The sequence below is a fragment of the Peromyscus californicus genome, unplaced genomic scaffold (genome assembly GCF_007827085.1).
Source record: "Peromyscus californicus insignis strain IS unplaced genomic scaffold, ASM782708v3 Scaffold_24__1_contigs__length_46423439, whole genome shotgun sequence".
Classification (NCBI taxonomy): domain Eukaryota; kingdom Metazoa; phylum Chordata; class Mammalia; order Rodentia; family Cricetidae; genus Peromyscus; species Peromyscus californicus.
Window position 1 is genome coordinate 30,315,834 of NW_026294535.1, and position 23,430 is coordinate 30,339,263.

At 38.8% G+C, this 23,430-nt stretch overlaps 1 protein-coding gene across 1 annotated transcript; it reads right to left on the reverse strand.

Moving 5' to 3' along the window:
- Positions 1 to 1,436: 1,436 nt before the first annotated feature.
- LOC128119549 (uncharacterized) lies at positions 1,437 to 2,171 on the reverse strand. Its single transcript, XM_052752883.1, has one exon. It carries the CDS (start codon positions 2,169 to 2,171, stop codon positions 1,437 to 1,439), a length of 735 nt encoding a protein of 244 aa, XP_052608843.1.
- Positions 2,172 to 23,430: the final 21,259 nt, after the last annotated feature.

The following is a 23,430-nucleotide window of genomic DNA, read 5'->3' on the forward strand; positions in this document are numbered from 1 at the left end:
GAGCATCACGATATCAGCTATAATATTGTTTGCCAATCATTTCAGCTAAAATCAATTCTTCAGATAAAGAAAAACAAATATATTTTCCTTCAAATTACTCATATGTTGTTGCTTTGATTTTTTTTTGAGAAAGGGTCTTACTATATGAGCCCTGGTAAGCCTGGTTCTTGTGTAAACCAAGCTGGACTTGAATTTCTGAGGTATTGTCTGGTGTCACCTCAAGCTCTTTTCCTGTTTTAAAGACACATTCTGGACTGACAGCTGGAGAGCCTGCATGGGACCAAACTAGGCCCTCTGAATGTGGGTGAAAAATGGTGTGAGTAGATGTGTTTGTGGGGCCCCTGGCAATGGGACCAGGACCTATCCTGCATACATGAACTGCATTTTAGAGCCCATTCCCCATGGTAGGATGCCTTACTCAACCTTGATGGGGGGCAAGGATTAGTCCTGCCTCAACTTGGTATGCCAGCCTGTGTTGACTACCCAAGGAAGGCCTTACCCCCTATGAGGAGTGAATAGGGTGTGGGATGAGGGGAAGTAAGGGGCGAATGACAGAGGGGAGGGAGGAGGAACAGTGGTTGTTATGTAAAATGGGGAAAAAAAGTAAAAATTAAAAAAAAAAGACATTCTGCCATACCAGCTTTACAGTTTTATTAAATGATTTAAAAAAAACCAACCCTGTTACAGTAAATAGATTAAACTTAACCCATCACAGATTTAAAATTGATTGACCGACTCTCTCACAAAGAAAATCTAATCAACTGTGGGTGAGTGGTGGCCTGAATTTCATCACAAACCCAAAACGTAGACAAGTTTACAATCCAAGTTTGCCAATCTGATGCAAAGTCAGGATTTCTGTCAGTGTCTAAGGGCCCAGCAGAAAGATACCAAGTTCAACACTCAATTGGCATGAGTGACCCTGTCTAAAAGAGTGGAAGCGTGTCTGCACAATGACCCAACCTGCATTTGCTGATTTCATTCTAAGAGGCAGTCCTTTTTCAGATGATCCCCAAGGCACCTGCAGATGGAAAGGTGGACAACATCAGAGAAGGCTTTCACTCCACAATCCAAGTCCCCAGTGAGTCTTCTGAAGAGTCAGATGATCCGTCATTGATGTAGTCTCAAGGCTCTAGGGTGGAGTCCCTCAGCAGAGGGAGACGGTTTGATACTCAGGTGGGCTCAAGACACTGCGGGTTTCTCTGCTCTGCTCAGGTCCAGCATGCTTCCTTCCATCCAGTGAAGTACTGAGAGATGAAGGGCAGGGGCGCCTGGTTCCTTGGCCGCTTGGCCTGGGTCTTGGGAGAGGGAGAGGAGAGGAGAGAAGAGGGGAAGGGAGGAGAAGGAAGGGGAGGAGGGGAGGGAAGGAGGAGAGAGGAGGAGAAGAGAGGAGGTGGGCTCTGGTCTAGGGCCATGGAGGAGTCAGCATGGAGCTAGGTCTATCTCCGCATCCAGGCCTGCACAGCCAAGATGTAATTGACTATGTAAAGCGCCCAGTGCAGCGCGGCCCCCGCATGGGACAGCTGCCACGTGAGCCAGGCGCGCTGGGAGATGGTGGGCTCCCTGCTGCTGGAGGGCACACGCAGGAAGGCCCCTCCAGGGACCTGCAGGTTTTCCAGGACCACCTCCAAGGCACTCACGTGGGTGATGACTCTGGACAGCGGTGAGAGCGACCTGGATGAGCAGGCTTCTGGAGAATGTTGTCTGCGCCTCTTGAGAGAGTTGTATGGAGCAGCGAGGGTGTCTCTGCGATGCCCATGCTGGACAGTCCTCCCAGTTGATCTAGGGTGGGCCCTTCTGTCCTTGACAGGGTGTTTTGAGTGCCGGGAATCTCTTGCCCGGTGTTGTTTCGCTCTGGTAGACTCAGGCTTGTCCCTTCCTCTCTTTCTGGCGGGAGGTGGGCTCGCACTCCTCTCCTCTTCAAGGCGGGAGCCACCCGAGCTATGCCGAGATCTTTTCTGCCTGGAGTTCTTGGCCTCCCTATGACTCTGCCTGCTGCTCCCTGGTCTCACGGGAGAGGCCTCCGGGGAGCTCTTCCCGCTGTTTCCCCCACTTTCCGAAGGCGAAGGCTCTTCATCTTCTCCCTTCTGGTCTCCAGGCTGCTTTCTCTTGGAAGAAGGGCTGAGCTCCTCAGAATTCGCAGGTCCAGCCTTCCCGACTTCTGTGTTAGCCATGTCTGTCAGCGCCCAGAGCCTCACCTCTGCCTCAGTCTTCCTGTGAGGTCTCTGGGAAGTGATTGTGATTTCAGAGCTGACTGGCTTTAAGGACTCCCTGCAGAGTTTTCCCAGGAGCTTTGGCCACACCCACCAACAGGCCACGCCTCCAGGAAGGCGCTAAATTCCATTCAGCAGGATTATGTGTTAGATGTTCTTTGTTTTTTCAAAAAAAAAATTATTACATTTTTAAAAAATCTATTTTACATACCAACCCCAGTTTTCCCTCCCTCCTCTCCTCCTATTCCCTTCACCCACCTCCTTTCTACACTCCAGCCCATTCCACTCCTCAGAAAGGGTAAGGCCTCCTATGGTGTCAATAATTCATAGCATACCAAACTGAGGCAGGGTCAAGCTCCTGCCTGAAGCGTGATCCTATTTAGTTTTATCAATGAAAACCCGGAGTCAAATACCCTGTTAATAATCTGAAGAATTGAGAAGCAAAGGAGCAGCCAACAGTGATCTCTCTGAATCCTCATACCTAAAAGGCCCAAATCTTGTCTCCATTCACCTTATATTCCTGTGTCCACCTCCCTAGCACTGGGATTAAAGGCGTGCACCAACACCACCTGGCGCTGTTTCTCTTTTAGACTGGTGTGGCCTTGAACTCCTGACCTTCCTGCTCCCTCCTCCCTAGTGCTGGGATTAAAGGTGTGTGCCACCATTGCCTGACTCCTATGGGTAAGTAGTGGCTAGCTCCACCCTCTGATCTCCAGGCAAGCTTAGTTTGTCAGAAAACAAACGAAATATCATACATCATTTCTGCTTTTTTTAAAAAAAATCTAAACGAAGAGCAACAAAGGTTTTTGTCTAACAGGAAAACTATATACAGTAAGTGCAATAACTATATACAAATATACAGAGAGGCAAGAATTATATTATATCTGGTCCATTAGCATTTGACAAATTCAGAGAAAATATTCCATTATCTATCCAGTCTTGGTGAGTCCAAAGTGCTGTACCTAATTCACTTTCTACCCTAACTTGCATTACCAACCCTAAACTGTCTTTTTTATGTCTCTCAACTTTATACACTTTCCACCTCTTTAGTAAGTTTCTCTTCTGAGTCTGGTAACAAGGAAAACTATAACTATAGCTCTCTAGTCTTCAACTCCGTCAGAGATCTGAGAAGGATATAATATTACCCCAGTAAACAGGAAGTGTAGAACAAATAACTACCAAGGACAGAAATAGCTGGCTGCCTGGATAGTCAACCAAGGTTCCTCTGCAAAGTTGGAGCATCCATCTTTGCCCTACAGGCCTAGGATATCTGACAGATTTATCTGTGAAGCAGGATTTTTTGAAGGACTGTCCCTTCTTGTCTTGGGAAAGTTCTGCAGTCACTTTCTTTTCTGTCTTGCTTGCCCAATTTGGACAGCATACTGTCAGCAGTAGAGGCAAGGGCACTTTCTTGCCCAGTGGCTAACTTTTGCCACAGAGAGAGTTAATTCCATATGGAGTTTCTTCAATGCCCATCATCTTCCTTGAAGTTGATTGGTGCTTCCAGGAACAGACATTTCTCATTGTCATTAAAAAACAAAACAAAACAAAACAAAAAACTTTATGTTGTTAAACCATCTTAAATGTCATATTCTGTAGATCTCTGAAGTGTTTGAAGACCACCTGTCTATCTAAAATATATTACTGTTTGACCTTGAAACATATATCTATATCTATATATAGATATATAAATAGATATATAGATAGATAACATGACTACAAGTTTGATTGTAATAAATGACTAACTACTAACCTGCATTTCTTTGCTATCATAAATAGTTTGTAATAATAACATTCAAGGACCAGAAATTTACATTAATTGTGAGATTAGCTGTATAGGTACAATACAAGAGAGAAGAGGCTGAGGGTGGAGGTGACTGGAGTTTGCCCCATGTTGGGAACCAGATAATGCGGGGATTTAAAAAGGCAACTCCTGCTGGGCGGTGGTGGCACACGCCTTTAATCCCAGCACTCGGGAGGCAGAGGCAGGCAGATCTCTGTGAGTTCGAGGCCAGCCTGGTCTCCAAAGCGAGTTCCAGGAAAGGTGCAAAGCTACAAAGAGAAACCCTGTCTCAAAAAACCAAAAAAAAAAAAAAAAAAAAAAAAAAAAAGGCAACTCCATGTGGTTAAAAGGAGATTTATTTTGGGGTAACTTATAGCCAGTAAATGGGTTGGTTACAGGATCCAGGAGAGGTGAGGTGCAGTCCAATGGAGCTCTCTGGAGAACACTGACTCGGTCTGCCATCCAGCATCCAGGATCATGAGGAGCTGGATCAAGGATGGATCTGGGGTCTTAAGGGTCCCTATCTCAGCCACGTCCCAGGGGCATGCCATATGTAGGTGCGGCAGTTACCAGCTGCCCCTCTGAGGTGGTGCTTCAAGGTCAAAGCTGGAACAGCTACCCACTACAAGTCATTGTCAATTCCTGTCTGTAGAGGGAAGTTCTCTGGTCCCACCTGGCCCCGTGGTCCCACAGACGCTTATAAATAATCATTCAGAGGCTTGATATTAATTGCAAATTATATTGCCTATGGCTCAGGCTTCTTACTAGCTAGTTCTTATAACTTAACTCAACCCATAACTATTAATCTATATATTGCCACATGTTCTGTGACTTTACCTGTGTCCCAATACATGTTGCTCCTTGAACAGTGGTTTGGAATCTTCCCTTACTCTATTTTCTCCTCTCACTATCTCTCTTGGGTTTTCCTACCTGGCTCCATCCTGCCCTGTTATAGGCCAAGGCAGCTTTATTTATTAGCCCGTGGGAATAGCACATATTCACCGCATACGGAAAGACATCCCAAGGCACCTGCCATTTTTTGGTTTTATTGTTGGTGGTGGTAGTGTGTGTGTGTGTGTGTGTGTGTGTGTGTGTGTGTGTGTGTGTGTGTGAGTTTTCCTTCTTTGGGACTTTCTGGTTCGAGATTATCTATTAACTGTGTTTTCGTGGGTGCAGCTAACTTCCTCCTGTTGGAATTTTCCTTCTAGTACTTTCTGTAGGTCTGGATTTGTCGATAGGTATTGTTTAAGTCTGGTTTTTTCTTGGAATATTTTGTTTTCTCCATCTTTTGTGATTAAAAGTTTTGCTGGCTTTAGGAGTCCTGGCTGGCATCCACAGTCTCTTAGTGTCTGCAAAACGTCTCTACTGGACCTTCTGGCTTTCAGGGTCTCTGTTGAGAAGTTGGGTGTAATTCTGATGGGTCTGCCTTTATAAGTCACTTGGACTTTTTCCTTTGCTCCTCTTAATAGTCTTTCTTTTAGTGTTTTGATTATTATGTGACAAGGGGACTTTTTCTTTTGGCCCAATCTATTTGATGTTCAGTAAGCTTCTTGTATCTTCATAGGCATGTCCTTTAAATTGGGAAAAGTTTTCTTCTATGATTTTGTTGAATATATTTTCTGTGCCTTGGGATGGAATTCTTCGCCTCCTTCTATTCCTGTTGTTCTTAGTTTTGGTCTTTTCATGGTGTCCCAGATTTACTGGATGTTTTGTGTTAAGAATTTGTTGAATTTAATATTTTTCTTTGACCAATGAATCTATTTCCTTTATCATATCTTCAATGCCTGAGATTCTCTCTTCCATTTCATGAATGTTATTTGTTATGCCTGCATCTGTAGTTCCTGTTCATTTACCCAGATTGTCCATTTCCAGCATTCCCTTGGTTTGTGCTTTCTTTATTGCCTCTATTTTAATTTTCAAGTCTTGAACTATTTCCTTCACCTGTTTGATTGCTTTTTCTTGACTTTCTTAAAGGGATTTATTGATTTCTTCCAATTTTTTGTTTGTTTTTTCCTCCATTTCTTTAATGGAATTTTTTATTTCCTTTTAAGGGCCTCTATCATCTTCATAAAGTTATCTTTAAGGTCATTTTTCTTCTGTTTAATCTGCATTGGGATGTTTAGGTCTTGCTGTTGTAGAATCACTAGGTTCTGGTGGTGCTGTTGTTGAATATATTCTCACATTGCTGTTACCCACCTGGGTTTGGGATAATTATAGGAACAGGTGTTGATTCTGGTGATGTCTTTATTGATGGGTCTTTTGTTCCTGTATTGTCTGTTTCCCTTATTGTCTTTTGCCTTGAGTGGCCAAGAGTTCTGGTGACTGGCTGCTTGTCAGGTCAAGTAGTGTTGACTCAGGTCAGCTGAGATTTGGGGGTGTTTGGATGCCTAGATCCAGTGTATTGTCCAGTTCTTCTGGCTGGTGTGGGCTTTTATTGTTCCTACGGGCTCTGTTCTTCCAAATGGTGTGAGTTGTGCCTGTGCCTATGGAGTCTGTTCTTCCAACTGGTGTAGGTTTTGCCTGTGCCTGTTCTTCCAACTGGTGTGGGTGGCACTTGTGCCTACAGGATCTGCTGATGTTGCTGCAGAGTGCTGTTCACAGGGGGGCTGCTCTTCTTCCAATTGGTGGAGGTGGTACTTGGGCCTCTAGGAACTGCTGACCCTCTCCTTCCAAATGGTGCAGGTGGTGCTTATGCCTTCAGGGTCTTCTGACTTTTCGGCAGATGCTTGGCCAGGGGGAGGATGATAGCCTCAGTGGGCTTGGGCAGTGGAGTGGGTCTTACAGGTTACATAGTCCAGTGAGTGGCAGCAGTGGTGGCACAACCTGCCTGCAGGACTCTTACCTGTTAGCTGGCTGCTGAAGCTGAGACGGCAGGGAGAGGGGCATGGGACAGATCCAGCCCTTAGTGCCTAGGGAGTAGGGCCCTTAAGCTGGGAGACCAGTCACCCGTGTCTCTCTCCAAATGTTGCAGGTGGTGCTTGTGCCTCTCAGGATTGATGATTTTGTGGTAAATGGCTGACTGGGGTTGGGGGTGGTGGTGAATGATGGATTTGGTGTGTTTGTGCAATGGAGTGGGTCTTGTAGGATACAGGGCCCAATGGGTGGCAGTGGTGGTAGCTGCCTGCCCAGAGGACTCTTACCTGTTGGTCTGCTGCTGGGGCTGAAATCTACTTCCTATTTCTATATATCATTTTTCTCCATGAAACTTGATTTTGTCCCTTATAAACTGTTTGAAAATCAATTGCAGAAATCAATGGTTATATCTAGACCTTATATTTCATTGTATATAAATATTATAATTCAATTCATAAAGTTGTCCCAACAAAATAAAAATTTGTAGGAAAAATAGTATTGAAACCATAAAGTATGTTAAAAATGTTTACTACAACAAAATTAATATTACATGACAATAAAAGGGTACATTGGAGGAGTGACTTCCTTATTAATGGATTCAAGAGATTCTAAGAAGCTGATGGAATATGGTTCACTAAATATCACTGAGCTCTGTTGTCTTCCAGGTCTAAATATATCTAAAGAAACAGTTGCACAAATCAAACCTACCTTTAGTATCCTGGACTTTCTAGATGATTACACTTAAACAGTCATCCTCATTTTGGTGTGAATAACTTTGGTGTGAGATAGAGAATGTGCTTAGGATCAGGTAAGTTGGAATGTAGCAATGCAGAGATGTGATTGCACAAAAATAAGCTAAAAGAAAAACTTAGATTGATATTTCAATTGCTGGAGTTTAGAGCTGAGTACCCAGCCTTCATTGTGGCTAACGTCTAAACATAGCATGCCTCACTGCCTGTGCAAAGGAGAGATCTTCTTTAAGTGGAAGCCTCATCTTTCCCCCATTGTCTATCTGTTCAGAAATCTGAAGGGCAGAGGACCCAGTGTTGTAGCTGTCTGCTCTTAGTGTCTTTGTGAGTTGGTTCTTTTGGGGTCAAGTGATTCTTGTGATGACTGTGGAGCTTCCCAGCCTCATAGAGGAACACCCGAGGCATGCTATTATTATTATTTATTTTTTTTTTTTTTCGAGACAAGGTTTCTCTGTGTAGTTTTGGTACCTGTCCTGGATCTTGCTCTGTGTAGACCAGGCTGATCTCGAACACACAGGGATCTGCCTGACTCTGCCTCCCGAGTGCTGGGATGAAAGGCATGTGCCACTGACGACTAGCTGGCTTGTTATTATTTAAATTGAGCAACGGGTAGGCTGTTTCAACCACAAGCAAAAGGGCAGATGTGCTCGTTAACCAGCTTTCTGTTGCTGTTATCCAATGTCGGATGCAATAAACATAATCAGAATATTGATTCATGTTGGCTCATAATTTCAGAGAGAGATGTCTATCTATGGTCACTCCATGGCCACTGGACCCTATTGTTTTGTGCCTGAGTCAAGGTAGGGAATTCCTAGCAGGGAGCCTGTGATACTGCCAAGCTGATGACCTCATGGGACACAAGGTGAGAGTAGTAGAGAAACTGAGTCCCTTCAAGGGCATATCCCTGTGACCTATTCCTCCAACCAAGTTCTCATTCCTAACATGTATACCACGTTACAATACTGCTACCAAGTGAGGAGCAAAAATTTAGCTGATGGCTTTTGGAGGCAGTTAAGAGCCACGTTACGGAAACAAAACCACAAAATGATTTCAGAGGGTGCACGTCGGTTGATGGGAAATTAATGCTTCCTCATTGTTGGACCTGTAGAGGAACACAGGCAGCTTTCTAAAAGACCATAGTGTAGCACGAATCTTAAAGGTTTTATTAATAAAAATCAAACCTAGAGCCAGGTACTGGGGTCAACGCTGGAAGATCAGAGAAGCAGAACAAGCCACAGCCACCTCACCTTGCCAATTCTTCAGCTGACCCTGTTTCCTCAGTCTGGAAGCCTCTGAGTCCTCATCCAGAATGAATCTCAGCTGAACTATTGCTCAAAAGCCTAAAAGCTTAACCAGCACTAGTTCCTGGTTTTCATGCCTTATATACCTTTCTGCTTTCTGCCATCACTTCCTGGGGTTAAAGGTGTGTGTCACCACGCCTGGCTGTTTCCAGTGTGGCTTTGAACTCACAAAGATCCAGATGGATCTCTGCCTCTGGAATGCTAGGATTAAAGGTATGTATGCCACAATTTTCTGGTCTCTATGTCTAGTGGCTGTTCTGTTCTCTGACCCCAGATAAGTTTATTAGGATGCACAATATTTTGGGGAACACAGTATCACCACACCATAGATCAACTTTCAAAGTAGGAAACTTCTTATAGAAGGTATTATAAAATTTCCTTCAAATAAACATGATCATTTACTTTATAATTTCATTTTTTAAGAAACACATTTACCTTCATTTATTATTTAAGTGAATATTGGGTAAACTCGATTTATGGAGTATGATTCTTACTTTGTTGGAATACTTGTAAGAAATTTAGCATATAATATTAACCAAATTCTTGTACATTTCACAATTTTTAATTTATGAACAATAAATTTATATTACACCTATTAGGAAATGCTATAAAAATTGATAAAATTACTTTTAGATCCCTTAGGTAGATAAATCAATGAACAAAGTAGTTCATGAATATTAATTAAATAAAAAGCAATGAAGATTTTATTGCTATGTAATTTTATTTTATCTATGGCTAAAATATTCATTATCACTTAATAGTGCTTGTTTGTGAGAAGATATAACATTTTTATGCACAGAATAAGTACAGTTATGAGGAAAGTATTAACAGATACGTTAGTATGTCTGTTAGTACTTTTCTCATAACTGTACATGCTACAGTAAGTACATATATACTTACTAGCAACTAACAGACAAATATTTATAGATCCAATAGGTTATGATGTTCCTTGCAAAATGACTGATGTCACATCAAAAGCATATTGTAAAGTGATCTAAAATGTAATGCCAAGTTACAGAAGCAAAAATCAGTACATGAGATTTCACTCAACACCTGATATATCTGAAAGACCAGGAGACAGAAATTGTTAAAAACTTTTTACTCACAAGCTTCATCATGAGTAAAATTAAAAGGCTTTATTGCCTTCATTAGTTTTCTTCTCCCCTAATCTCATGAACTTTCTTTTGATATCATCTATCAGCATCTTCTGAGGAGGAAAGGTCACAGATTCTATCCTTCATTCAGGCACATAGGACATTAACATCAAATATACAATGTTAGGTATCATATATAATAATTAGGGTGTAATTATGTTCATATATTTTCTCATAGATGTCTTCAGGCACTAGCTATTCTTCTACTTCAAGAAACTGCACAAGATACAGTTTCTATGGTTACCAGGAGGAATAAAGTGTGAAGATAGCTTAGGACTATAAAAGGAATAAGGAACCAAATCAGAATCACAAGCCAAGCTAGCCAAGAAAGTCACTCTGCCCATTGGTGTTTTTCAAATACCTTAATACTAAGATTGTATTCTTTTCTGAGTTTAAAAAATGTCACTAAAACATTTAAAATGTACAAACCAATTAGTTTAGTGTCTATTAAATTTATTTTTTAATATAGCTATAGATCTTGATAAAATGTATAAAAAACAAACAAACAAAAAAAGACAAATGGAAAGAAATTTCTTGACTCAAAAAGACTGACATTAAGAAAGACCCCTTCTGACCCCATCACTAAGACAACATGAAAGGCCACGATAAACTCAACTAGAATTTGAAATAACGGTGAGTTGGAAGTTCCATGAACTCTGTTAAATGGCAAGTTGTTTTAAGTGAACATGCACCCAATCTTTTTGGTTACTGTTGTGCCAATTTTATAATCACTGACTTGAAATAAAATGTTCCCAAATTTACAAGATATCTGTCTAAAGAGAGCTGTATGCAGAGGCATAGAGAGAAGGAAGCCATAGCATCCCTTCTCTAAAGAAGAGAATTAATTGATAAAATGAAGACAACACAAAACTATGCATTTCTTTTGTAGAAATTAATATTTGCTAAGAAATCTTTAACTTATATACTTTTCATTAATTTTCTTAATAAGACATGAATTCTCACATACCTAAATACTGTAAGTTTGAAGTGAAAGTAGTACCTTCCCTGTCCAAAAAATTGGAAAATGCTGATATTTCTAAAAATATGTTTATGTTTCTGCAAATACGCTTATAAACTCTTGCCATTGAATTCTTTTTTGCTGATCGAAAGTAGGATATTCAATAATTTTATACAGGATGTGATATTCATTGTTTCTAAAAATATAATACAAACAGAATTCTATGGAAACACCTGAAGTGCTTCCATTTCAAATATCTTGCATGTTTCTGATATTAAATATCTTACCATAGCCCAGTTGTCTCAGTCCAAAAGCTTGGATATCTGACTGTCAGACAAGACATGAAGAACACACAAGAAATGCATTTTATGTAAATTTATAATTAAGCCAAGAGAATCAAAGGCATTAGCTCTAACCTTCCATCCCTGGTCTTGACATATTTTCAAACTGAATAAGATATAATTATTTGTGTATGTCAGCTAATGCCCGGTGGCATATGTGAGAACAACATCCATTAAAGCACAGACACCCTCGTTTTCCTTGGAAGAGCCTGGAATAATTAAGTTAGTAAATCATCACCTAGTCAGGACACAAGGATCCCACGGCTACTCCCCTTGATCTTCATCTTAATTATGTGCTTGTCTTGATCCCTGACTATAAAATGCACTGACATGCACGTGCCTTTGACTGCTCAATTCTGGAAATACTTTGTAGCCTGTTCACGATGTCTTGTTTTCATTCTAATTCCCCATGTCTCCTTGACACATATATCCAGGAGACAGTGTACAGGGTAGCATACAAAATTCTGGGATGAAATTACTTAAATTAATCCTGACTGTCCAGTAATGACCAGTGCATTTGCACCAGGCAGGCAAAAGTTAATTAATGTTTGTATTATGAGGAAGATTATGTCAAGTTTATATTTTAAGTATAGAGAGGAGACAAGAACATTATTTTTAATAGACACATGAATACAACAATAAATCTGCTGAGCAATATATTTATATTATCTTTAAGACATCATGACTATAGCTCTACTTTGAACAAATTTTCAGTGGGAAGATGTACTACTGTAAACCATTCAAAAAGAAATACGATACTATTGATTTTCTATTACAATGGGTCAATGGTATTATGGATTGGAAATATAGGTTAGTCTTAATACTTCTACATGCACTTCGAATTTCTAGTTTTATTAATGTTTATGTATTTATATGTGTATGTTAATATTTGTGTATATAAACATGGGCTTAGTGTATCTTAGAATTGTCATTTATTTTAATTTACTATCTAATTAGGTATATTAGAAGATGATGTTAGAACTCAATATTCTACTAGGTAATTATTTCTTACAGTTTTCATGGAATACCTACAATATTGTCTTTATAAATCGAATAACCTCTACTATACAACCAAGAATTAACATGTTAATGACAAAACTAACATCATTAGACTCCTTAGAATTAGATTTTCTCTAAGGGATCAAGTGGGGTGATTGAGGGGGAGAGTACTGAAAGAGACAACCAGAGGTGCGGGCATTTGAGGTTAAGGCAGAAACCTGGTACAAGGGAATCTCCCAGGCATCTACAAGGATGATCCCAGCTAAGACTCCTAGCAACAGGGGATATGTAGCCTGAACAGACCATCTTCTGCAAACAGGCAAGCCTTCCAGTAGAGGGACTGGGACACCAACACAGACACATAACCTTTGACCTACAGTCTGTCCTGCCTATGGGATGTACTGGGGTAAGGATGGTGCAGAGATTTAGAAGTGATGAACCAATGTTGGACCAGCCTGAGACCCATGCCAAGAGAGTGAGCTCATGCCTGGCACTACCTACAGTGCTAGGTCTAAGAGGTTGGATAGCCCAGAGGCCTAGAATAGAACCAAACACAATTGGCAAAAACAAAAAGACAATGTAATGATGCCTAACAACATTCTGCTATACTCATAGATTGCTGCCTCGCCCAATTGTTACCAGAGAGACTTGATCCAGCAACTGACAGAAACAGATGCACAGACCCACAGTCAAAACATCAGGCTGAGCTTGGGAAGTCCTGCTGAAGAGAGGAAGGAAGGATTGTAGGATTCAGAGGGGTCAAGGACATCACAAGAAGAACTACACAATTAACTACCGTGGGCTCATAGGAGCTCAGAGAGACTGAACCAACAACCAGGGATTCTGTATGGGACTGATATAGGTTCTCTGCATATATGTGACAGTTGTGTAGCTTAGTCCTCTTCTGGGACTCCTAACAGTGGGAGCAGGGGCAGTCTTTGACTCCTTTAATGACTATTGGGACCTTACTCCTCATACTGGGTTGCCCTGCTTAGCCTTAATACAAAATGAGGTGATTAGTATTACTACAACTTGATATGCCATGTTTTGTTGACATCCATGGGAGGCCTGCCATTTTCTGAATAGAACATGAGGAGGATAGAATGGTGGAAGGACAGAGGTGAGTATATTGCTCTTCTATCATGAGAGAAGCTTCCTTCCGCAGCAAATAGGAACTAATACAGAGACCTTGTAACACAAATTGCTAAACGGTCTTATTAATAAAAAATCTGAAGCCAGATATTTGGGTGAAAGCTGAAATATCAGAAAAGCAGAAAGAAGCCAGCCACATTCTTACCAGACCTCAGCCTCCAAAGAGAGCTACTTTCTGTATACCCATGCCTATATGCCTTTCAGTTCTGCCATCTCATTTACTCTCTCTGGGCAGCTACATCACTTCTTTTCTGTCTGTACAGACCTCCAGACTTCTATGGTTAGTGCTGGGATTAAAGGTGTGTGTAATCATGCCTGGCTCTGTTCCCCAGTGTGGCTTTGAACTCACAGAGATCTGGGTGGAGCTCTGCCTCCCAAATGCTAGGATAAAAGGCATGTGCTACCATTGCCTGACATCTATGTTTAATATAGTGGCTGGCTTTTTCCTCTGATCTTCAGATAAGCTTTATTGGGGTACACAAATAAAATGTCAACACATTTCCCCTTTTTTGTCTAAAATAAAAAATGTTATAACTAATATAAAAAAACTATACACAATAACTATATAATATATACAAGCAATAAATACATCAACAATGTCTAGTCCATTTGTATTTGACAAATTCAGAGAAAATATTCCATTATCTTTCCTATTTTGGTGAGTCCAAAATGTACCTAATTCACTTTCTATCCTAACTTGTATTATCAACTGAAAACTATCTTTTATATCTTTCAAACTTATACACTTCACACCTCTTAGTGAGTTTCTTTTCTGAAAATGTTAACAAGGAAAACTGTAACTACCTAATCTTCAGCTCCCTCAGAGACTCAAGAAGGAAATGTTACCTAGAAAACAGGAAGTGCAAACAAGTGGCTTCCAAAAAATGTGAGTTATGACAGAAATAGCCAGCTGCCTGGACAGTCAACTGAGGTTTCCCTGCAACATTGGGGCATCCTCTTTGGCCTACAGGCTTAGCATATCTAACAGACTCCTCTGTGAAGCAGGATTTTCTAAAGACCCTTTCCACTTTGTTTTGTTTCCTACTTGTCCATTTTGGACAGCATACTGTCAGCAGTTGATGCAAGGGCACTTTCTTGCCCAGTGGCTAACTTTTGCCACAATGAAAGTAAACTCCATATGGAGTTTCTTCAATGCCCATCTGTAGCTAAAATTTTTCCTGTGTCCTACCCATTCCACAGCTACTCAGACTCAAATAAACACACAGAGGCTTATATTAAATACAGCTACTCAGCCAGTAGCTCAGGCTTATTACTGACTAGTTCTTACACTTAAATTAACCGAAAATTCTTATCTATGTTTAACCACGTGGCTTGGTACCTTTTCTCAGTTTTGCCTTGTCATTTTGCTTCCTCTGTGTGTAGCTGATGACTCCTGACTCAGGTTTCCTCTTCTCAGAATTCTCCTTGTCTGCTTATCCTGCCTATACTTCCTGCCTGGCTACTAGCCAATCAGCATTTTATTTATCAACACACATTCACAGCATACAGAATGCAATTTCATAGCACCCATCTTCTCTGAAGTAGATTAGTGCTGCGAGGAGCAGATTTATCTCATAGTCATAAAAGAGAAAAAAAAATCTATGTTATTAAAACATCTTAAATGCCATATTCTGTAAATCTCTGAAGTGTTTGAAGATGACCTATCTATCTAAAATAAATCTCTGCTTGACCTTGAAAATATACCTAGTATGACTAACTACTAACTTTCATTTCTTTATATTCTAATTAGTTGGTAATAATAACTTTCAAGGATTAGCAAATTTCATTACATTATTAAATCAACTGTATAGGTACAATATCTTGAACAAGATTAGAAATATATGTAAAATATATTCTAACAAAAATTATCTCAAATTTGTATCAGTATACAAAATTTTTATACAATACACAAAATTCCACTAGTAGTTGCCTTTTAAAAGTAGATTTAATAATCTACCCTTTTATCTTATCATATCTATATAAATCAATCTCATATTTGTAGCAATATATTTTGTATACAATATACAAAAATCCTATCCAATGTAAAATACTTAAAACTAGTACTTGCCTTCTAAAAGTAGTTTCTATAATCTACCCTTTTTATCTTATTATAACTATATCCTCTCTTTTTTGTTTTCAGAGTAGATTCAATAATCTACCCTTTTAATCTTTTTATATCCATATTCTCTCTTTTTTTTCCTGTAGTAGATTCAATAATCTACCTCTTAACTATATCCTCTTTTTTTGCTGATAAGAATCCTGAATCTAATGTCCTTTGTTTAACTCTTTTCCTAACCATTAACAATAACAACTTGTGGCCAACCATCTTAAACAATGACAATTATCCAAAATCCATAGAATGACCAAAAACCACCCACCCTACTTCTTGGGATTATGGGCAGCTTGTTCTTAAAATTGCTTCCTGCGGTCTGGGGACGAAGGTATCTTTAGGGGATCCAGAAAAGAAAAACGTTGGGTTAATTGTCAAGTTGTGGGAGAGGTAGCTGTATCATTTGCTGTCCAGTCTCTGCATAATTCGAAAGTGCAGGGCTTATCTCAAATCCTTGCTCGAGTAGTCTATGAGGCTGGATCATCTTAGCTAGACATCTCGAAATTGTCCCAAGGAGTTTGTGGTCCAAAGCTGATCTTTGTTTGTCAGCTTAGTGGTATAATTATTGTCCATGTGGAATCATTGTTGTGGGGCCCCATCATCTTTTTGGAGACTTCAAATTTGTTGTTAGGCCTGGTCATGATTCCTTGCAGAAAGCTGATAGATACTCAAACACCAAAACATGTATAGGCAATACATATTAATCTTACAAAATTTGTTATAAAATTTATACCTTAAGAAAAGATTTAAAGAATCAAAATAGAATCAAAGAATTATGAGATTAGTGGCAATAGAATAGTTCCTTAATTTTGGTTTTCTTCTGTCCCATATCAGATGGCTCTTCTAACATGATACAGAGATTTTGGATTTTCCTTTAAACAAGCATGCTTGGGTTTAGAGAAGGAGAGAGCCAAGCTCCAACTCCAAAACCAGCTTTAATTTTTAATTGAACTGGACTACATAAAGACCATTTGTGTTAAGTGTCTGTAGAGAAGAGCAGAAACAAACAATTAGGAAGACTTATAAAATTTCATATGTGATATACCAATAGGCCAATTTACTCTTTTTTGGGGGGATCTTTTTTTCTGGATGATTTGCCCTTTTTCATCAGATGTCTCATTTGTCCAGTGTTCTTCAGATTCCTTAGCCTTCATGCTGAAAGACAAAATCAAAAACCCTTACCCAACCCTAACTTTGGGGAAGTTCCCTGTAGCTAGAGTTTTCCTGCCTGGCCTACAGTCAGGACAAATCTCTGTCACCAGCCAGTCCCACAGCCGCTCAAACCCAACCAAGTAAACACAGAGACTTATATTGCTTACAAACTGTATGGCCATGGCAGGCTTCTTGTTAACTGTTTTTATATCTTAAATTAATCCATTTCTATAAATCTATACCTTGCCACATGGCTTGTGACTTACCGGCATCTTCACATGCTGCTTGTCATGGCGACGGCTGGTAGTGTATCTCTTCCCCTTCCTGTTGCCTTAATTTTCCTCTCTGTTAGTCCCACCTATACTTCCTGCCTGGCCACTGGCCAATCAGTGTTTTATTTATTGACCAATCAGAGCAACAGATTTGACATACAGACCATCCCACAGCAGTTCCCTTTAGGCAAGTTATATCTGATTAAATGAAAAGCATTTTTTAGTGGTATAAATTAATTTAAATTGGATGGTCATGCTGGCCGATGAACCTCTTCTAAATTAAGTGGTCTCTCTTGTTCAAATCAAACCTTTATCAATTATGATGGTATCCATAGCTTTTCTTCTCCTGTAGAAACAAAAGCAAAACCTTGTCCCCAACGTAACACATATCCTGGTTTCCATATGTGCTGAGGTCAGCACATCTTTAAAGTATACGGCTAATTTAATTCTGTAGTTTTTTCTATTATCCAGTGTCTTTGCAGCTGTTGTTCCTTTCTCATTAGCACCAAGAAAATTTAAAGGTATTAGACCATTATGTGGTCTATTTCTGGGGTGTTTTTATTACCCCTTTCTGCTTATTTGGACAATGTGCAGAGTGAAAGACCTTGGAACACTCAGTCCCAAATGGGATGACTTCATCAATCCCTTCTTCCCAGGGCTCAGGGTTCCTTTCAGAAGAGGAGGTAGAAAGTTATAAGAGCCAGTGGCAATAGAAGACACTATACTAACAAGGTCTTTCTAGATGCCGCTGGGTGGATGCATATATAAAGTCCTAGAAATGAGAGGAAAAATGGGCACAAGATCTATCTATGTATCTATCTATGTATGTGTCTATGTATCTATGTATCTATCTATGTATCTACCTATGTATGTGTATGTATGTATGTATCTATCTATGTATCTATGTATCTATCTATCTACCATTTATCTTTCTATCTATCTATTTCTGCATCCATCTATCTATTTTAGTTAACAACTATGCACAAAGGAAAAAAGGCAGTGTTCTCTAACAGAGTTTTTTGGGTAATATAAACTTATAAAATTATTTTATTTAATTACAAATAGTGTGGGATTGTTAGTACTATTAAAATCAGACATTTAAAAATATGTGTCATTGCTTTCCTAAGCCCATGATTAATACTATTACATTTATTGCTGTGGATATGGCTCTGTATTATGTAATAATTGTTGTTTTTCTTATCTTGCTTCTCTGTTCAAATGAAGAGTAAGATATACATAGACAAAGACTTTTTGTGCAAATTTAGATCAGAGTATTACAATGATTTTTCACTTTTTCTCAATATTTTCTTTTTTCTCTTGTAAATAACTAACTATAGAATTCTTTTGTAGATAATTATAGAATTTTTATCATGAAAATACTAGCAACCCTGCTGACAGGATTTTAACTGTCTCTAGTGATGTTGTATTTGTTAGCAACTACACCACGGTTATTATCTTAAGTGCCATTGTACTCATAATGTATAGTTATAGTAAATGTTCTTGAAATTCTCATGGGTAAATGTGCTCATGTAACAAATATCCTCATGGTTGTTGATAAAAAAGTACATCATGTAAAGAGTAGATGAGTATGATTCCTGAATAAGACAAGAAGAATATAATCCTGTGTGAGTGTCCACTAATAAAGCCATAATCATGGTCAGTACATGCTGCCTCATTTTTTTTTTTTGGAGTCACTCATTTAGGGTGTAAATATGGGTTTTTCACAAGATGGAGGGTAATCTAGTGTTAGCATATGTAGGAAACATGAAAAGTACATTTCTTCAAAGGGTACTCTGTGATTTCCTTGGCATGACCTTTCCACATGCCTCTGTATTCTCTTTTTGTCCTCCTTATATTATTATAGTTACTGCTAACTAGGCATTTATTGCTGTGGATATGGCTCTGTATGCCGTCAATGTGTTGCTCTGATTGGTTGATCAATAAATCACTGATTGACCAGTAGCCAGGGAGCAAGTATAGGCAGGATAAGCAGACAAGAAGAATTGTGGGAAGGCTGGAAGGCTGAGTTGGGAGATGCCAGCCTGCTGTCCAGGGAGCAGCATGTAATGGCACACAGGTAAAGCCATGGAAAATGTGGTGACATGTAGATTAACAAAAATGGGCTGAGTTTAAATGTAAGATCTAGCTAGTGAGAAGCCTGAGCCAATAGGCCATACAGTTCGTCATTAATATAATGTGTTATATTATATTAATATATATATGTATATTAATTTGTGTTTAAGTAAGGGACCACGAGGACATGGGAGTTGGGTGGGCACAGGCAAACTTCAGCTACAGTTTATGAATTCAGAATATTCTAAATACTCAAAACACATTTTAATCTTTAATATTATGAGTAACATTGTATTTTGTTAGATAGAGAAAACTAACTTCTCCCTATATAATGTTAACGAAGAGTAAAAATTCAGATTAAGTTCAGGGATATGTTCAACTCAATAACTTATGTATTTAATCATTGTTAATTTTTGACTGTTTCTTCCTTCAGCCACCAACTCCCTTTTGCTCATGCAATTCCTGTTAAATGATAGTAAGTCTTATAGCAATACAGTAGATATATACTAGGTCCAATAGATGGATACTGTAGTAGAAGTACTTACTATAGTCTTCTAGCAATACAGTATATGGATACTAGGTCTTACCATATAGTAGACAGACAGCAGTTTCCATCCATTCCATCGAATCATCTTACTTTGCACATTCTATCCCAGTCATTTCATTCTGATAATTCAGATCATCTGAATACAAGGCTTCCACAATATTTTTTGGAAAACTAATATTTGTTACTCAAAGAAGGATTCTTTATTTTATCTTCCTGCACCAGGATTTTTAGAATCTAAATGCTATTTTACTAAGAACAATTAAATAATATATATGACCAGTTCTATGCTTTGATTCACATTGAATTAAAAACTCTAGGATTGTCTTAATATTCATGGCATCCTTTTTAAGTTTAAGTTTTTGATAACATATGTAACTTAACATATGAGCAGTGAATCTATACCATTTTCACTTTCTCTTTTATCCTCAAACTCCTCACATGCCCCCTTCCCAAATTCATGGCTTCTGAGTCCATTTAGATTACTCATATGTACCTATAAATATGGCTAACCACTTGAAATTGGATAGTCTATGCTTAATAGTGTCCCTGGAGGACATTAATTCACTTCTCTTTAGTGGCCATTGACTAGTTGTATTTCACCTAAGGATGGGAACACATGGAATTTCCCCTTTCCACTCTGCCATGTCAAGTGATGTTGTCATTATGATTGTCTTGTTCAGGCAACCATATTGATGAGATTTCAAGGGTGTATTATCCCTCTCATGCCTAAGGGACATGATCTAACAATAGATATATTGGCATCTTGATGAGTTTTTCACTTCCATTCCAAAACACAGCCCTTTCACAGGGGCCTCACCATTGTGATACCTATAAAAATGAACTCATACTCTTTTTCAATCCTACACCTTTCACAGACTCTCCATCATATCAATATGGAAACAATCTGTTATGTCTACCCTTCCATCTAAACCCCATCATTCAAGTGACTTCAAAGTTACTTATATTATTAATAACTCCAGAGAAACAAAAATAGTAAGATACATGTGAATATTGATGATGTAGATATACGAGGAGATTCTTATGGGAATTGGATCATATAGTTATGGAGATCAGAAAGTTCCCAAATCTTTCATATGTGCACGTGGAAACCAGGAAAAAAGACAGTGTAAACAAGTCTAAGTATACAGCCTGAGATCTTTACGAGACTAAACCCCATAGTTTGAAGGCTCTAAATCACAACCTCTTAAGTCCAGAGCAAGATAATATGAATGCTGCCCCTAAGGAACAGAGTTGGAGGGCAGAAGAGAGTGGAAGAGGTGGAAGACAGAGGAAGAAAGAGACAGGAGAAAGAGCTAGAACTCATCATTCCTGTGATCTCTGTTCAAAATATATTAGATTATGCTGGCTCATATGGTTAGATCACTTTTACTCTGTTAATTCAAATCGTAATATCTCTGAAATCTCTTTGAAAGTCCCCAAGTATTTTAAGGTCAGAAATAATAGAAATAATATTTTTCAGTGTCCTGGCTAGGATTCTGTCAACTTGACACAAGATAGACTCATCAGATGAGGGAACTTCTACTGAGTAAATTCCTCTATAGGATTGAACTGTAGGCAAACCTGTGGGGTATTTTCTTAATTAGTATTTAACGTGGAAGGGCTGAGTCCATTGTGGGTGGAGCCACCCCTGGGCTGGTGGTCTTGGATTCTATAAGAAAGCAGCTGAGCAAGGCGATAAACAACATTCCTCCATGGCCTCTGCATTGACTTGTGCCTCCAAATTCCTGCCCTGTTTGTGTTTCTTTCCTGAATTGGCTCAGTGATGAACAGTGATTTACTAGCATAAACTAAATAAACCCTTTCCTCCCAAACTTGCTTTTGGTCATAGCATTTCATCACAACAATAGTAACCCCAACTGAGACAACCAGCTGTCTAGAACCCTTAGCCATTTGACCGTTACATAAAAGTTTATCTCCACGCATCTTATCCACTTGCCTTTATATGCATATTACAAAACCAACTTAGTATCCAAATAGTAATAATCAAACATGATACTAAGTCTACCTAACATGGTATGACTATTCTACATAAATAATTCTTCAGTATTTTCTTAGAAGAGTTAACTCCTTAAATAATGATACTCTTTTCCTGTTACAGTCCAGTGTTAAATACTATGTTGAAAAATTAACAACCTTAAGTACTGAAATAGGCATCATGACATTTAAACAAGAGAACAGAAAGTTAAGATATTTGCTCAATGAAGCATTGTTCAATATATGAAGGGCTTTGTCTTTAGAGTTCTCATAGACATTAAGATCTATGGATGCTAAACCCATTATACTAAATGGTGTAGTGGCATGCTGCCTATGTGTGTCCTTTCATACTCTGTGATACTCCTATTCCCTGCAGATTCCTTATATTTAATACAATGTAAGTGCTACATTGATATTTGTTATGTTGTATTATTTAGTAAAGATTACAAGAAAAATATTTGTATGTGCTCTATACACTCATAGTTATTCTAATTTTAAAAATATATGTTTGTTTCATGGATATAGGATTCATGGGTTCAGAGAGCCTATTAAGGATTCATGTAAAGGTAGACATGCATAAATGACTCTAATCAGAAAGTATTGATAACAAGTACATGATAATTTCTAATTGGCCATGTGGTCACAATTATTCTTTTGTTTGTTTGTTTTTTGAGACAGGGTTTCTCTGTGTAGCTTTGTGCCTTTCCTGGATCTCGCTCTGTAGACCAGGCTGGCCTCGAACTCACAAAGATCCACGTGCCTCTGCCTCCCGAGTGCTGAGATTAAAGGCATGCACAACCACCGTCCAGCCACAATTATTCTTTATAACTTCCTTTGTTTGCTATCCATTCTGAGTTTGTTTTGCTGTCAACCAATACATAAAACAAGTATTTCTTTTGCTTTCATTTTATAATAATATGTTTATTTATTCTTTGATAACTTCATACAATATATTTCAAGTATATTCATCTCTATTCCCTTAACTCCTCTATAATCACCTTCTCAAACTTTTGACTTTTCTTCATTTTCCTACACCCAATGAGTTATTTTGATCTGCTGAAGGGAATGTAACTTTCATAGCTAAATGGTTTAGGCCAAACCTAGCCATCCTCAATTGGGCTGTTGCTTTCTGTAGACTTTTATAATAAGAGCTAAAAATACTAAGATAAATGCTGAGGGAAATCTTTAATTCCAAACATGTTCCCCTTGTTAATGATCAAGAAATAATAGTCCAGTTACTTTTCAACTTCAGATCAGTTATCCCAGCTAACCCTTTCCTTTTAGTACTGTTGACTCAGGGGCATGAGGAGCAAAAGGTCTAGGAGGTAGTCTTACCTTCTCATTCAGCAAAGTTTTTGCTAGGTCTTTTCAGAGAAGCATTTATTCAGTTAGAGCAAAGAACTGCAGGTCTGCAGAAAAGAGTTTATAGAAGGAAACAAAAATGTTGGTGAATGAGTAAGGGAATTGATGAACGAAGACATTCTCACACATGCCTGTTGATTCCCAGAATGATGATCCTATCTATCAAAGAAATAGTAATGTGCAGTTTGTTATATAGCCATATGATGCCTTTTGGAGTAGTTTATCCAAACCTTGTAAGATATTGCTACCTACATCACACAGTAACTGAGGCTTCAAAAGGACATTCTAGTGTTTAAAATGCTAACTACTTCAGGATGTTACACTCAATGGTTAGGAAGAGTAAATTCCACAAATAAGAGTCCATGCCACACTATTTAGTTGTGATATGAGTTCATTTTTTAGAACCAATGCTATAGGGA

Coding starts and splice junctions, on each gene's coding strand:
- LOC128119549 (XM_052752883.1), bottom strand. CDS start 2,171: ATGGCTAACACAGAAGTCGGGAAGGCTGGACCTGCGAATTCTGAGGAG.